The sequence below is a fragment of the Balaenoptera borealis genome (assembly GCF_965194805.1).
Source record: "Balaenoptera borealis genome assembly, chromosome: X".
NCBI classification, from domain to species: Eukaryota; Metazoa; Chordata; class Mammalia; order Artiodactyla; family Balaenopteridae; genus Balaenoptera; species Balaenoptera borealis.
This window is the reverse complement of record NC_138881.1, coordinates 66,730,152-66,748,052: the sequence shown is the minus strand read 5'-3', so window position 1 is coordinate 66,748,052 and position 17,901 is coordinate 66,730,152. Positions and strand designations below refer to the sequence as shown.

General features: G+C 34.4%; 1 protein-coding gene across 6 annotated transcripts in view; it reads left to right on the top strand.

The window, feature by feature from the left end:
* Nucleotides 1–17,901, top strand: part of BRWD3 (bromodomain and WD repeat domain containing 3) — a 120,646-nt gene that overhangs the window by 64,919 nt on the left and 37,826 nt on the right. For 4 of the 6 annotated variants that reach the window (XM_082376966.1, XM_082376968.1, XM_082376965.1 and 1 more), the window contains 9 exons: nt 17–170; nt 3,957–4,091; nt 5,123–5,251; nt 6,562–6,787; nt 8,565–8,732; nt 10,799–10,982; nt 14,319–14,412; nt 16,192–16,341; nt 17,218–17,253. In XM_082376966.1, coding sequence (XP_082233092.1) covers nt 17–170; nt 3,957–4,091; nt 5,123–5,251; nt 6,562–6,787; nt 8,565–8,732; nt 10,799–10,982; nt 14,319–14,412; nt 16,192–16,341; nt 17,218–17,253 — 1,276 coding nt within the window. The remainder of the gene's footprint in view (nt 1–16; nt 171–3,956; nt 4,092–5,122; nt 5,252–6,561; nt 6,788–8,564; nt 8,733–10,798; nt 10,983–14,318; nt 14,413–16,191; nt 16,342–17,217; nt 17,254–17,901) is intronic. The other 2 variants (XM_082376969.1, XM_082376967.1) reach the window with 1 other exon arrangement.

Below are 17,901 nucleotides of genomic sequence, written 5' to 3'. Positions count from 1 at the left end.
AAATCATTTTGTTTAGGAATAATTTGCCATCTGGAGAAGACAAGGTCACTAAACTTAAGGTGACTATGGTGGCCTGGGATCGCTATGATACCACAGTTATTACTGCAGTGAACAATTTCCTTTTGAAAGTATGGAATTCTATCACAGGCCAACTTCTTCATACTTTATCCGTAAGTATTCTATTTTTGGAATAATTAAAATGGTCAAAAAGGGCATTATTCTAGAAGACAGGAAATTTAAGTGTTCTAATTTACTTTCTATGGCTTACTGTCCTTTGGAGAAGTAATTATTCAAGGTACCTCTGTTGACATATCTACAAAATAAGGATGGCACATGGTGTAGCTGCTAAAAGCAAGTATGAAAACTTATTAAGATCCTTTCCAAGTCTGATATTTATTTATGCATTATGTTATCATATGTGGTCAAGGGTATGTAAGTTATTTTGTTTTTAGCATGAGTTGGGATTTTTTGTTGTTAATGTTTTAAGGGTAGAGCTGACTTTATTTTAACAAGGGTATCTTGTATTCTACCTTTGGGGATTAGTTTATGCAAGAAGTAGAGGTAAGAGGAAGAAGTAGGAGAAAATGGTGTCTTTCCTTCTTTCTTTTAAAAAAAGGAATTTGTCATAGTTGAACTCTACTTAAAAGCCTATTTCCTATCTGCTTCAATTATCGATTCATAAGTACTTTCAGAAGGGCCAAGAGATTGCCATATGGTTTACACAGTAGTAAATGATAGGGACTAGATAGCAATTCTCATGACTCATTTCTTTGTTGTATGCCATAGTATCATCCTTATTTGATGCCTATGTGAGATAATCTTTTCTAAGGCCTCTGAGATTTCTAAAGATTTTTTTAATTTTGGGAGGATTTGCAGTTGATCTTTCATATACCTCCCAAGTCCTCCTTCCTAAGTAAAACCCTAACACTGTGTTAGGGGAGTTTTAGATTCTTCCTTTTTTCTGTTAAATCAATGCTTATCTCATTCTGGCTTTCCCTGTTCCTTGATACAAGTTTCTATTAATATGTGTGGAAAAACCTATACTGTTTGCTTTATTACTTACTAGGAAATGTTTGTCTATGTCAGCACAGTCCAATAAAAAGATAATATGAGCCATGTATATAATATTAATTTTCCTAGTAGCCACAATAAAAAAGTAAAATGTAACAGGTAAAATTAATTTTAATAATATATTTTATTTAACCTAGTATATCTAAAATAGTAACATTTCAACATGTAATTAATATGACATATTAATGAAATTGTTCACATTTTTTCATACTAAATCTTTGAAATCTAGTGTGTATTTTACAATTATAGAACATCTCAATTTTCACTAGCCACATTTCAGATGCTTAGTAGCCACATGTGGCCAGTGGCTACAGGTCTTTATCTCTAAAAATCACAGCGTCAAAGGCCATGTTGTAGCCATTGGTTTTATAAAATTCTGTCTTAATAAATATCTTAATTTAGAGTTCTCTTTAGTGGTACACTTCCCATGGGCTGACTCATGGGTCATCTGTTTCCAGTGAATTTTAATGAAGAAATTTTAGAACAGACTATTTTTAGTACTTGTAACAGTCAAATCTGCTTAGTTTTGGTATAGAATTTATATTTTATGTGTTAACAATTTGTATGTCAGGGTCTTAACTAGGGCGTAAAGTTCTTCCATTCAGCAAATACTTACTGAGTATCCACTGTGCCAACCATTGAGTTAGGAGTAAATGTTAAATTAAAGGGTCCCCATCCTCCTGGAGTTTACAGCTTATAAATAAATTTAAAAAAAAAGAAACAAGCATTTAAGAAATAAATGCTAAGAAAGAAAAGTGCAAAGCAAGTTTCCAATAGGATGACCAAACCTGGTCTGGAAGGGTCAGAAAAAGCTTCCTGAGGAAGTGAAGTTTGGGTTAAGATTTGTAGCTCTTAGCCTAGATGTCACCTCCTTGACAAGGCCTTCCCTGATCAAACAATCTAGAGTAGCCTCCCAGTCACTGTCTTGCTTTATTTTCATCATAGTGTTTATCACTATCTGATATTTTCTTATTGTATTTTTTTGTTTATTTTCTGTCTCAGTGTGGTCAATAAATATTTGGTAAATTACATATGTGAGAAGGTTGAAAGGTCCCTCTAAGAAGAGGGAAAAGCATGTACAAAGGTCTTGAGGTAGAAAGGAGGAGAAAGAAAGCCAATTTTTGGCTAGAGCACAGAGAGCAGAAAGAGTGTCACCCCATAGGACTGGAGAAATGGACAGGGGCCTGACCATACAAGGTCTTGCAGGATCTATCCTGAGACCAACAGGACACCATGAAAAGGTTTAAAAGCAAAGGAATAGCATGTGAATTTTGCTTTTGAAAAATACCCAGTAATTCTAGCAATAGAGTAGAGAGAATAGATTGGAATGAGATAAGAATGACTCTGGGTATACTGTAGGATTCTGTGATAGGATGGGCCATGATGATAATTTGGATTCTGTGGTAGTGGTGGAAATAGAGGTGTGCTTGATAAATAAAAATAGGGCAGATGATAAATCTTAAGACATTACTGAAGCTGACTAGGTTTTGTTTCCCATGACCCAGTGACTATGTCATTTTGGCCAAAAATGCAACCCCCTACTTAAAAGCCTCTCTTTCCTAATGTACACTAATGTAGTTGTATCACTATCATTTGAGTTTAACAGAGTAATTTTATTATTTACTGGTTAGGAAACTGAGGAAGTATTTACTATATCAAATTAGATATTCAGCAAGAGATTTTGTTGTGATAAATAAATAATTTTTTTGGTAGTCATTGGGAAAAAAGTTTTCTGATGATATTTATTGTAATCGATTTTACCTCCTCATCTTCCACTTTTCATTTTGAGCCATTCTAAAGTTACTTTTAAATTTTTGTCCATAATGGTAATATGGTAGGATACTCTATTTTTGTATACAGTGATTTGGGATAAAATGCACTTTTTAGGTTCACAATATATGATCATTTCTAGAAGCCCCTGATGTGTAATATGCTGACGTGTTCCTAAGTGAAATCCAATTTCAGGATGTCCTGCATGCTTTTCTAAGACTTTGAGCCTGTTGTTAATGATGCACTCTCTAGTCAGGAGTTTAGGAAAATCAACAATGATCTAAATCAGGTTTTGGCAAACTTTTTCTTTAAGAGGCCAGATAGTAAATATTTTAGGCTTTGCAGGCCACATATAGTCTCTGTTGCATATTCTTTCATTTTTTACCTGTTAAAAAAATGTAAAAACCATTTTTAGCTCTCAGGCTGTATGTCCAGAAATATCCGGGGGCTAGATTTGGCTTGAAGTTTATAGTTTGCAGACTCATGATCTAAGGTCTATAGAGATACTGATATTACTTGATTTATTGTCAGGGAAACATGAGCATTGGTTTTCAAACTTATTTTTTTTTTAGCAGCAAACCCATTTTTCAGATAGCATATTAGATGAAACCTTCAACTTTAAAGTAGATAAAGATAAAAAAGACAAACTATAGCTTGTTTGAATATACCATGGGGCCTCCCACAATACAATATGAATACCAGTGATAGAGAGTGCTGGATGAAGAATAATGAAGGTTTGTCTGTTATCACTGTGTTAGAATTGGGTGTTAATAAAAGATTCTGTTTGTCACATATTTTGTAACCTTTTAATAGCAGAGTCCTAGAAATAAGAATTCCACTTCAGGGACCTGGTTAATGAACTGTAACTGATTTGGACTGTCTTTATTTTAAACATCTTTTCAGGTCTTCTCTCTATTGAATATTTTATGAAATCAGCATTTAAATATATAAGGAACTCTAAACTATTTCTTATAGCGTGCATGTAGTAAATGCTGTTAAATTTGTGTACATGAATTCATCTGAATCAGATTTGATAGCACACTCCCGAGATCTTTTAACCAAATAAGCCAGATACTCAGTGTTGCTTTTCATTTTTAATATTGATTTTGTCACAGGGACATGATGATGAAGTATTTGTTTTGGAAGCACATCCATTTGACCAAAAGATCATACTTTCGGCAGGTCATGATGGGAACATTTTTATTTGGGACCTTGACCGGGGGACCAAAATTCGGAATTATTTTAACATGGTAAGGGAAATCTATGCTTAGTTGATATTAAAACAGACTTCTCTTATGTGACAACTTGGTAATTAAAGTATACTTAGTGCCAAGGAACCTCTTGTCATCTGTTTAAATCCATGTAATAACTTAGAGAATGACTCAAGACCCAAGAGTAAGGCCAGTTGAGAATTATGCCTTTCAGGGTGTCTCTGTTATTGTGGTGTTAGCACTTTCCAAATTCTTGTTCCCAGCTCTTAATTCTAGAAACTCAAATTTAATAAGCATTTGGAGCTAACACTAACCAAAATCACAAAAAAGTTAATGTTTAAACTATAATCCTAATTAATGAATCACAACAGTGACTGTATTGTATCTGTCTCTGGTAAACCCCATATAGCTTAGTTAGTAATCAGAAAGCTGTTTGGCACACATGGAATTGGACATATGGATACTTCTAAGATATATTTCGTACAAACTATGGAAAAATATGGTGAGCCATCTCTTCTTCCAGTAGAACACCCTCCTGTGGTGATGGGAATACTCATATTCACCATATTTAGTGTTCCTTTCTGAAGAATAGTTCTGACTAAACGTTTCTAAATTGTTGGCCTTTGAGCTCCCTTTTATAGGCTTTATACAGATTCAGGGTGTGAATAATAACCCTCTGCCTTGTGTTAGTGAGATTGATTTGTGTACTTTAATTTTAGGATGGTTCTTTTAAAACTTGCATTACAATTTAAATATGAAGATAATATCTTGACTTTGCTGAGATAGCGCCTTTGTCAATTTGGTTGTGTTTAGGTCTTTTTTATTCTCCTCAGTCATTCATGCAGTTCTTCTTCAGATATGACATTGCTAGTAATGTTTGATGTGAAATTCTCCCTAATTTCTTTTAGAGCTTTACTATTACAGTAGGGTTCTGACTACAGAAGTCAGAGAGTACATTGGAATGTTTATGCATCACATAATCCAAGATATTAGCAAGCAGAAGCTATTGACCACTTATTATTTGAAAATTACCTCTTAAGATGACTTAAAGTGACTCTTTTAAATTTCAGATTGAAGGTCAAGGCCATGGTGCAGTGTTTGACTGTAAATTTTCACCAGATGGAAACAATTTTGCTTGTACTGATTCTCATGGGCATTTGCTGCTTTTTGGATTTGGATGCAGTAGATACTATGAAAAGGTTAGTATATTTAATTTTTGTTGTAGATTGCAATTTTTTATTGTATCATTCATAAATTTTATTTGAAGTATTCCAGTTAATAAGGGTCACTCTGTGTCAATAGATATAATATAACAAAGTCACCTTTTTTGGTAAAATTTTTCATCACTGACAGAACATAAAGCTTGGCAGTTCAAATTACTATTAAGATATAGGATGATGTAGATATAAAAATTCATTAGGAGGGACTTCCCTGGTGGCGCAGTGGTTAAGAATCCGCCTGCCAATGCAGGGGACACGGGTTCGAACCCTGGTCCGGGAAGATCCCACATGCTGCAGAGCAACTAAGCCCGTGCACCACAACTACTGAAGCCTGTGCTCTAGAGCCCATGAGCCACAACTACTGAGCCTGCGTGCTACAACTACTGAAGCCCGCGCGCCTAGAGCCCATGCTTCGCAACGAGAGAAGCCACCGCAATGAGAAGCCCGCACACTGCAACGAAGAGTAGCCCCCGCTTGCCACAACTAGAGAAAGCCCACACACAGCAATGAAGACCCAACGCAGCCAAAAATAAATAAATAAAATTTTTTTTAAAATTTAAAAAAAAATTCATTAGGAAATCCTTTTGCTTAGAACATATTCTCTGTATTGCCTTTCAGGTGTAATAAGAGAACAATTTTACCAGATTACATCCTCTACTTATCCTAAATTGGGAATAAACAGCTGGTGACTGAATGCTTATTTTCTTTCTTGGCTACTTTACCTATTATTGATCTTGTTAAAATACTTTGGAAGCTAACTTAATTGGTTTCTTATATTTTAGTAGCTGTGACTTTAGGGTAGATTATAGAATCTTGGAGTTGGAAAAGAGCTTAGAATCTTTGAGTTCAGCTCAATACTTGTATCACCTTTGAGTGTCTTTCATGCAATTAATATTTACCTGCCTCACCATTTATATTATACTCCATCTATTCTTATTTGAATAAAAATAAGCAAGAAAAATAGTTATAAAAGTTTGTATTTTTTTTTACAACTTAAAAAATAACTAACTTTATCTACTGTGTTGTTGCTTTGCTTCTTCTTATCCTAATTGGAAAAATACTATATTGGAGGGCCAGAAAGTAATATAGATTGTAGAGTTTTGTGGGGAAAAGATAGGATTATGATCTAGGTGATTCACTTCTACCTAGAGGGAACATATGACTATAGAGGACTATAAAGATAATGCAGAAATTGTCTGATTTGAAAAACACATGCGCTCTAGGAATGAAAATAAATGCTTATTTATAAATTTCCTGTGCATATTAAGTACTAAAAATCTGTCATAAAGATTCCAGATCAGATGTTCTTCCATACGGATTATCGACCTCTTATCCGTGATGCCAACAACTATGTATTGGATGAACAAACCCAACAAGCTCCTCATCTCATGCCTCCCCCATTCTTGGTGGATGTTGATGGAAATCCTCATCCCACAAAATTCCAAAGGCTAGTACCAGGACGGGAAAATTGTAAAGATGAACAGCTTATACCACAGCTGGGATATGTGGCTAATGGTATGTTCTCTACAAAATTAAATTTAAAACATTTTGCAAAATGTTATACTTGCTCCTGTTCTCTCTATAATATATCCCCATGCTAAACTCTGTAGTAGGTTATACTATATTTTACCTAATACTTTATTAATTTTCAGTTGCATAGAACTTTTTATCTTACCAGAGTACTTTTACACTGTTTATCTCACCTGGACACAGATAAATGGACTAGGACAAACAAGAGTACACTCAAACAGAGAATGTGTTGACCTGCTTTCTTAGAACCCTGAACATGTGTATGATCCTGTTGTTTATCGTATTGACTTCTAGTGATGATTAAATGTACTAACTTTAATGTGTCAAGCTTTTATAATTGGTGAAATTCCACTGCTCATAGTATTAGCATTTTAATTTGAGAGTACATAGTTAATGGACTGAAGAAGAGGAAATTTCAATAACTACAAACTGGGAAGTGGCTGTTTACCCATCCTCATGTTTGAAATGTAAAGAATTATTGAGTTTTGGGGTGGGGGATGCTGAGTGTTTAAATAGCACTCAATCTTGGAGGATATTGAAGAAGCAGTGATGAGTGTGATGCATGATGGGAACGTAGTAGAAAAAGACATTGAAATAAGCTATTCTCTATTAAAGCAACTCTTCTGGTTGGCATATTTCCCTTAGGTATACTGCCTCCACACCACCTCCCACACCAGAATGGCTTCATACCTTAGTTTGTTATTTGTAGGTTTTCTTCCAAGTATGAGGCAATGAGTTATTTATTTGCAAATGGAATTTTTTTTCTTTTTTTTTTTTTTTGTATTTTGGCTGTGCCATGCGGCATGCGGGATGTTTCCCTGACCAGGGGTCGAACCCAGGCCTCCACAGTGAAAGCACTGAATCCTAACCACTAGGCCACCAGGGAACTCCTGCAAATGGAATTTTATATCCTTACTAGGGAATTAAGACTTGACCTTTCTAGAATGAAATGTTGCATATCCTTTTTTATGTTCTCTCTCATAAAGATTTGTAGAGCAATGAAATGGTGTTACACATGTGCCAATAGTTACTTCTTTGATGTCATATTTATTAAATAAGGGGGGAAAGCATGAATATTAATAGGAGATAAAACTGAAAGCATATGAATAAAAAAACCTGTAATTCATATTTTACTTCCTATAAGACCTGATCATTTGGCTACTCTACCAGATGCCATTTAATCTGACTAGAGGACAAGATGAAAAATAGGTCTAAGATGTATTTAAGAAAGAAAAAGATCATAGAAGTAAATAAGTTTTTATTCAGATGTAATCGTTGAATTTCATTATAAGAAATAATTTCTATACTCATCAATATACTGAGGTATTATCAAAAGAGACAATATTTGAAAGACCATAATTGATTTCTTTCCGAAAGGAAATTCTCACGAAAGATGCAAAGCATTTTCGGTATTTTCAGTTGAACTTATTAAAACCTTACTCAAATCTCTACTCCCAACTTTTAGCTTGGAATATTCTATAGAGAAAATTCATTTTTAAGTTAATAACTTAATAATTTTTCTTTAAGGTGAGAAGGCTCTCATAATAATGTCTAGTTTTGGGATATTGGTTAAGTTAAACACACAAGCTGACATATGTAATAGTTCTTTAGAAAATATTTTGTTTGCTATACGTTTTATTTTCATTTTAATCCCTTTAAAATTATTTGTCTAGAAACTTATAGATTAAGCTTGATTTTACTATATTTACGGTACACTGAAATGTAAATAATTTTGTGGCTTTATATCTTTGGTCTAATTAAGGTGATGGTGAAGTAGTAGAACAGGTAATTGGGCAACAAACCAATGACCAGGATGAGAGCATTCTTGATGGAATAATCAGGGAGTTACAAAGAGAACAAGATCTGAGGCTAATTAATGAAGGAGATGTTCCACATTTTCCAATTAATAGATCATATTCTGCTAATGGTGGTAAGTATGTGTATATTTGTAAAAGGTATGATGAATGTACTTTAATTATTTTACTTGTACCAAGTAATTACATGTGAGGAGCATTTTAGGTTTTTAAATAAAAGCAACATTTTTGTTAATTTACAGTTGTGATATGATACACTAAAGTGCCATAATCTCATTATCATTTGGGGCTAAAGTGATTTAGCATCTCCTAAGGAATACAGATGGTGTATTTTATTTTATTTTGTTTTTATAAATTTATTTCATTTATTTATTTTTGGCTGCGTTGGGTTGCTGCGTGCAGGTTTTCTCTAGTTGCAGTGAGCTGGGGCTACTCTTCGTTGCAGTGCACGGGCTTCTCACTGTGGTGGCTTCTCGTGTTTCGGAGCACGGGGTCTAGGCACGCGGTCCTCAGTAGTTGTGGCACGCGGCCTCAGCAGCTGTGGCTCACGGGCTCTAGAGCGCTGGCTCAGCAGTTGTGGGCTTAGTTGCTCCGTGGCATGTGGGATCCTCCTGGACCAGGGCTCGAACATGCGTCCCCTGCATTGGCAGGCGGATTCCTAACCACTGCGCCACCAGGGAAGCCCACAGATGGTGTATTTTAATATACTGTTTTCTGTTAACTCAGTTATGTATTTGCAGTCTTTACTTTTGTTGTAATAAGCAAGGTGCTACAATAAGTCCAGCCCCTTCTAGGGGAACCAACCTAAAAGTTTTCAAAATTAAAGCCACTTTAAGTTTAAAAATTAATACCAAAAAAAATTTGCCCTCCTTTGTTGAAAAGGAAGCAACATATCATCTGTCTCTCGAGTTTACAAAAATATACTGGAAGACAAGAAGCCCTCTTCTTAGGGAATACAGATACAACTTTTTAATTGACTTTGACAAGTTTGATTCTAATTACCAGTATTATTCCAATCTATTGTATGTCTTCCTTCACTTTACATGAAATGTGTCTATGCATCTGAGTTTTATATAATCTTAGCCTATGTCAGTTTTACTTTTTTCAAGAACTATTAGTTCTGTTTAAAATGCAGTCCTCGTGCGGGATTTTGGCAAATGTGTTTCTTTTTATATTTACATAATTGAGGTCATTTATTTGGGTATTGTGACATTTTGGAGTCCACAGAAATGAATAAGGTGATTTAAATTTGAGGTGATTCACATGGTCTTTTACTCATTTCCTGATTTCTTTAGTATCCCATAAAATTAAAATAAAAACATTCTTTGTTCATGTCATTTGGAGCACCTAGCTCAGATAAGCTTTCCTTAACCTGGAACAAGATAAGAAGTGGGCTGATAATCCTATATATCCAGGCCTTTTGTTCCTAAGACATAAAAATTTCTTAGAACCCTGATTTAGAGGTCAGCAATTCAATACTAGGTTTCTGTGGTTAGATTTGAAATGCTGTTAGTCAAAGGGACCCCACTGACTTCTCTTTGCAATGTTCATTTGTTTTTTTTTCTTTCTGGTGCTTATCTTAACAGTTTAATGTTTCAGTTTCCATTTTTGTTTTATTCGCAATTACAAAAAAAATAAACAGGGACCTTACTGGAGGATTAAAAACAAAAGTAAAATTTCTATTGCTTATTTCCCCTTTCTTTCATTCCTTATCAATTTTGAAAATGAAATTTTGATAGTTTAAAAATTTTTTTAAATAATTTTTTTCTTACTATTTTTGAAAGCTTTATTGGAGTTCTATTCAAAAACCTTTTAATGGGCTAAATAAAGGTAGAATTTAGATTAAAAAGCTGCTTTCTGAACTAGTACTAATAACATTTATGAATCTACCAAATATGTTAAATACACCTTTTGTATTTACTGAGCATTTAGTAGATGACAGTTGTGAAAGTCCTCTGAAAAATATTAAAAGAGCTATAGAGACAGTAAACATTTATTGAGTGCCTGCTTTATCTATAAGACTGTAAAAACCATAAAGGGGGTACAGAAAATGTATAAAAAAGGGATAGCAATATTGTCCAGCAGTACTGTCTTTGAATCTCCTATTTTATTTAGAGCTCTGATCTGGAAGAGTTTGGTGCCTTTGCTAAGAGAGTGGTGCCTTCCTTTGTTTTTGTTTTAGCTCTGAGAAATCCAAATATGGACATATCTTCTTCCCCAAACATTGGACTCCGACGTAGTGGTCAAATTGAAGGTGTCCGACAAATGCATAACAATGCTCCTAGAAGCCAGATGGCCACTGAAAGAGATCTCATGGCATGGAGCAGAAGAGTGGTGGTCAATGAACTAAATAATGGGGTTAGTAGGTGAGTCAATATGGTAACGTTCTTTCTGAGTAAGTAAATTAAAATGTACTCTTTTTGACCCACCTCCTAGAGAAATGGAAATAAAACCAAAAATAAACAAATGGGACCTAATGAAACTTAAAAGCTTTTGCACAGCAAAGGGAACCATAAACAAGATGAAAAGACAACCCTCAGAATGGGAGAAAATATTTGCAAATGACGGAACTGACAAAGGATTAATCTCCAAAATTTACAAGCAGCTCATGCAGCTCAATATCAAAAAAACAAACAACCCAATCCAAAAATGGGCAGAAGACCTAAATAGACATTTGTCCAAAGAAGATATACGGATTGCCAACAAACACATGAAAGAATGCTCAACATCACTAATCATTAGAGAAACAAAAATCAAAACTACAGTGAGGTATCATCTCACACCAGTCAGAATGGCCATCATCAAAAAATCTACAAACAATAAATGCTGGAGAGTGTGTGGAGAAAAAGGAACCCTCTTGCACTGTTGGTGGGAATGTAAATTGATACAGCCACTATTGAGAACAGTATGGAGGTTCCTTAGAAAACTAAAAATAGAACTACCATATGACCCAGCAATCCCACTACTGGGCATATACCCTGAGAAAACCATAGTTCAAAAAGAGTCATGTACCACAATGTTCATTGCAGCTCTATTTACAGTAGCCAGGACATGGAAGCAACCTAAGTGTCCACCGACAGATGAATGGATGAAGAAGATGTGGCACATATATACAATGGAATATTACTCAGCCATAAAAAGAAACAAAACTGAGTTATTTGTAGTGAGGTGGATGGACCTAGAGTCTGTCATACAGAGTGAAGTAAGTCAGAAAGAGAAAAACAAATACCATATGTTAACACATATATATGGAATCTAAAAAAAACCCCACAAAAATGGTTCTGAAGGACCTAGGGGCAAGACAGGAATAAAGACACAGATGTAGAGAATGGACTTGACATGGGGAGGGGGACGGGTAAGCTGGGACGAAGTGAGAGAGTGGCATCGACTTATATACACTACCAAATGTAAAATAGATAGCTAGTGGGAAGCAACCGCATAGCACAGGGAGATCAGCTGGGTGCTTTGTGACCACCTAGAGGGGTGGGATAGGGAGGGTGGGAGGGAGACACAAGAGGGAGGAGATATGGGGATATATGTATACATATAGCTGATTCACTTTGTTATAAAGCAGAAACCAACACACCGTTGTAAAGCAATTATACTCCAATAAAGATGTTAAAAAAAATGAAATGTACTATGTTAGGCTAATAACTAAGGTATTTTTCTTTAATTTAGCTGAGCCATGCATTAGTTTTTCCACATTATTTCATTAGTTTATTCCATAACAACTATTTAAAGATTATCTTAAATTTGCTTAGCTTTGTGGTAAATGTTTTGGGGAATACTGAAAAATGAAAAAACATAATCTCTGTCTTCTTTGAATTTATAGTCTAGGTTAGAAGATATGAAAAAATACTATTAAATAAGAACATGAGGCCATATGTGATTAAATGTCAGTGATACATGGACCCAATATTCAACAGTGGTTCTGAGGAAACTCAGAATTGGAGCAGTTTGGGAGTGCAGTATAGGTATGTAGTAGACCCAGTGCTTAGCGTATATTTAGAAATATCATTTAAGTAGACTTCTTTGGATGAAAGGATTTCATTAGGATGAATTTCAAACTTAGAATCCCTATCCTTATTTGTAAACCTTAACATTTACTGTAATATTGACTCCAGATGATGCACAGCAACTAGAAATAGATTTGGAAAAGAGAAAGGACATTGACAGAGAACATAGAAAATCCATTCAAATCCTAATATCTTCCTAGCGAAACCTTTTTACCAGCTGAGCCAACAAGTAGCAAAATTAATTTGGTTTCACCTTTTCTTTCTTTAGCAGTAATAAGAAAAGGGAGACATAGCTAATATATGAACTGAATGCTACCCCCTGGCAGTAGAACAATATGAAATAATTCTCTGTTCAAAACGTTAGAAGTAGAATTGAAAGCAGGGACTCAGATACTTGTATGCCAATGTTTATTGTAGCATTATTCATAATAGCTGAATTGTAGAAACAATTCAAGTGCCTGTCAACAGATGAATGGACAAATGAAGTGTGATATATACATACACTGGAATATAATTCAGCCATAAAAACTTCTGATACTTGCTATAACATGGATAAACATGGAAAATATAATGCTTAGTGAAATCAGCCAGACACAAAAGGACAAATAGGGTATAATTACACTTATATGAAATATCTAGAGTAGGCAAATTCATAGAGACATAAAGTAGATTAGAGGTTAGCAGGGACTGGTGAAAGGAGAAATAAAGAGTTATTGCTTAATGGTTACAAAGTTTATGTTTGGAGTGATGAAAAAGTTTTGGAAATAGTGATGATGGTTACACAACATTGTAAATGTCATTAACACCACTCAATTACATACCTAAAATGGTTAAAATGTCCAATTTTATATTTAAAGGTGTTTTTGTTATCTAATTTTTATTTTTTTTGAATTTTTGAATTTTATTTATTTTTTTATACAGCAGGTTCTTACTAGTCATCAATTTTATACACATCAGTGTATACATGTCAATCCCAATCTCCCAATTCATCACACCACCACCCCCACCCCCCCGCCGCTTCCCCCCTTGGTGTCCATATGTTTGTTCCCTACATCTGTGTCTCAATTTCTGCCCTGCAAACCAGTTCATCTGTACCATTTTTCTAGGTTCCACATATATGCCTTAATATATGATATTTGTTTTTCTCTTTCTGACTTACTTCACTCTGTATGACAGTCTCTAGATCCATCCATGTCTCAACAAATGACCCAATTTCGTTCCTTTTTATAGCTGAGTAATATTCCATTGTATATATGTACCACATCTTTATCCATTCGTTGTCGATGGGCATTTAGGTTGCTTCCATGACCTGGCTATTGTAAATAGTGCTGCAATGAACATTCGGGTGCATGTGTCTTTTTGAATTATGGTTTTCTCTGGGTATATGCCCAGTAGTGGGATTGCTGGATCATATGGTAATTCTATTTTTAGTTTATTAAGAAACCTCCATAGTGTTCTCCATAGTGGCTGTATCAATTTACATTCCCACCAACAGTGCAAGAGGGTTCTCTTTTCTCCACACCCTCTCCAGCATTTGTTGTTTGTAGATTTTCTGATGATGCCCATTCTAACTGGTGTGAGGTGATACCTCATTGTAGTTTTGATTTGCATTTCTCTAATAATAAATAAACCATTGGTTTGCTCTTTGATGATTTTCTGTTACTTTGACCTTTGATTTGTTATTAGGGTTCAGGAAGAATGTCGAACTGCTAAAGGTGACTTAGAAATCAGTCTTTATACAGTCGAAAAGAAGAAGAAGCCATCTTATGCTACCCAAAGGGTAAGTTTAGCTTTACAGTACTTTGCAATACACTATTTGTAAATATTTGCAGATACCAGGTTTTTGAAAGGTGGCAGTTATGTATTAAGGGATTATTTCGATAGGTGTCTGTATATAGGGAAACTATTTTTTTGAAACCCCAAATGGAGATATATGGTTATTATTAATAAGGATAAAATTACACAAAGTTAGAACTATCCCCCCAAATCTAGGATATATGGTCATTGTAGGTATAGGATATTTGTATTAAAATACCATTTTCATATGGTTAAAGTAGAACTTTAAAATTAATGCTGGATCACTAATCACAATGTAAAACAAATGTTCAGATACCCTAGGGCAGAGGTTGACAAACTGCCCATGGACTAAATCTGGTCTACTGCCTATTCCTATTAATAAAGTTTTATTGGAGCACAGCCATACCTATTCATTTATATATTGTCTATGATTGCTTTCATGCTCTATGGAGTTGAGTAGTTGCCACAGAGATCATATGACCTGCAAAGCCAAAATATTTGTACTCTGGCCCTTTACAGAAAAAGTTTGCTGACCCCTGCCCTAGGCTTACTCCTGGCCTACCTAATTAGACAGGAGTAAAATCTGTTCTATATACATTAGGAAGATTCATATTCCCAGTAGAAACTGCTAATCAGGGAATAAGATTCCTGTACTCCATTAGGTGCATTTTAAACCCCTGACTAGTACTCTGAGGTTGAACAAACTAGTGGCATAAGAATATAGTTTTGTTCCCAGAACTAATAACTGTAACTCCTGAAGAGTTTGGTAAATTGGAAAGTCTAGGTTGATTTTAATCTTATTAAGGAAATATAAGCAATGGGTACTGAATTTTAAGTGTCTTTTCAGTATTGATAAATACAATTTCAGGTAATTATTATATGAATATCTCTAAATATTCTTAGATCATTTTGATACCCACTTTCTTAATTTCTGTTCAGATTTTATTAGCGTATATGATGTTCTGTGATAAGATTATTTTCTTAGAGATTTTGAATGACTCACATCCATGATTTATATTCTTTTTTCCTGCTAAGCTGATTTGTCAAACATCAGACTTGTCTGAGACTAATAAACAGGGTAGTTGGATCTGTAAACATTTTTATTTATATTGAAAATGAGAAACATTTACATGTAAGATAAGAAACTGGCCCTTGATACTGATTTAGAAGACCTTTAAGCTTGTTTACTCCTGATGACATATTAGGGTTATAGTTTTGACATATGGTATATCAGTAAGAATATTTTATACTTGTAAAGGGTAGAATAAAACAGTTTTTACTTTACATTTTTGTTATTAAAAATTAAATTTTTATTTTGACTCGTTTACTAAATGTAGTTTTTTATAGAACTAAAGAAATACATGTTATATTAAGAATTATATATACACATACATATGATATAGATATCTTGCTTCATCCTGTAATAAATTGTAGATAATATGGTATATGTAAATTCTGAGTGGGCAGATTCTTGCAGCTTAGAATTTCAGTACTATCTTTAATTTGATCACAAAGTTTTCAAAATACGGAAAGTAATCTGTATTAATGGAAGTGGGTTAAATATATAAAAATGAAGTATATTTTTTATGTAAAAACATAGTATAAAAATATATCTTGGGTTTTCTTTTTGGGACTTTATTCCTATCTCTCACCTCCACCCTCACTCCAAATCAAGCCCAATTGATTTGCTTTATATATGTTCTTTTGTGTATATTCACTGAGCCTTTCATTTTTTAAAATTTATTTTCCTTCTGTTTTATAGAATGATTATCCGCCTAGCTGTGGGCGGTCTTTACGAAGGACGCAACGCAAACGCCAGCATACTTACCAAACAAGATCCAACATAGAGCATAATTCACAAGCATCATGTCAAAATTCAGGTGTACAGGAAGACTCAGATAGCTCCTCAGAGGTTAGATATCTGCTATTATTTACTCAATGTAATTTTTTGTTTCCCAGTTAGTGTCATCACTTTGGGTTTACTTTTTTTTTAAATTTTTCAACTAGGTTTAATAACATGAGACTATCAATGAGGTCAATATCCGAGACCTTGTAAAATCACAAAGAAGTTAAGGCATATCTGATACCTAGATTCCTTTTCAAAGTTCTTTTTTTCTATGAAAGGCTGAAAATCGACATATCACGAAAGAAATAGCAATTTGATAAACTTTGGGTTTACTTTTAAGGGTAAATTTAACAGAAAATTATTTTAATGACTTTCTTATGAGTATTATTTATTAATAAGGCATTTAATAGGCAAATTTGAGCATTATATTGAATTCCTTTAGATATCTTCTCTTATTTGTACCGAAGATATTATCTTCATTGAGGGTATCAAACATGCCAGGAAAAGTTTGGCTTTGGGACAGTAAGAAAAGAGAGTGAGAGCAAATCTGCCTAGAAATGGAAAGAAATGGAATATTAACTGAGATAACTAGTTATACAGTTCCAGAACTTGTTGACTGTGTAATCATAATATACATGTTTTCTGTTATTGTTGACTTTACCAATCATGGAGATTACTGAGTGATGATTTTTTTCAGACCTACCTTTTCCATGGTAATGAAATAAAGACTATAGCAGTTCTTTTCCTCATGTTCCTCTCTTCTCCAGTCCTTTCCTTTTGTTCTCTTAATAACTATAGTATTTAAGTGAATAATGAGGGTTTAATTATGCATTGATAATGTATGGTACCCTCATTCTTCTCCCACCATTCACAATTCTTTAACTCTTATCAATAATATCACTCCTTCTCTCCCCCCACCCATGAAAATCTTGATCTGAAAAGAATGATCACGTATTCAAGACTATCATACAGAGTGAAGTAAGTCAGAAAGAGAAAAACAAATATTGTATATTAACACATATATGTGGAATCTGAAAAAATTGGTATCGACAATCTTATTTACAAAGCAGAAATAGAGACAGACATAGTGAACAAACGTATGGATAACAAGGGGGGGGTGGGATGAATTGGGAGATTGGGACTGACATATAAACACTATTGATATGTATGGAATAGATGGCTAAGGAGGACCTACTGTATAGCATGGGGAACTCTACTCAGTGCTCTGTGGTGACCTGGATGGGAAGGAAATCCAGAGGGGAGGGGATGTGTGTGTGTGTATGGCTGGTTCACTTTGCTGTACAGTAGAGGCTAGCACAACATTGTAAAGCAACTATACCCCAATAAAAATTTTAAAAAAACCCTGTTGCCTCTGAGCCATGGACTTAAAAGAATTAAAACAAAAAGACATTGAATGTAGATGGATTAAAGAGTCCTGTTGCATGAGTGTCACTAAGACAGATAGGCAAGGAGAAATTCAGGGCAACGTAGCAATTTGAGATGGTTAAGAAAATTAAAAATACATGAAAAAGAAGAAGAGAGAAGAAAAACAAAGATTACTTGGTACAGATTTTGTTGTTCAAAGTATGGGGTACTTTGACAAGAGTACCAAGACCAAAAGTAGAT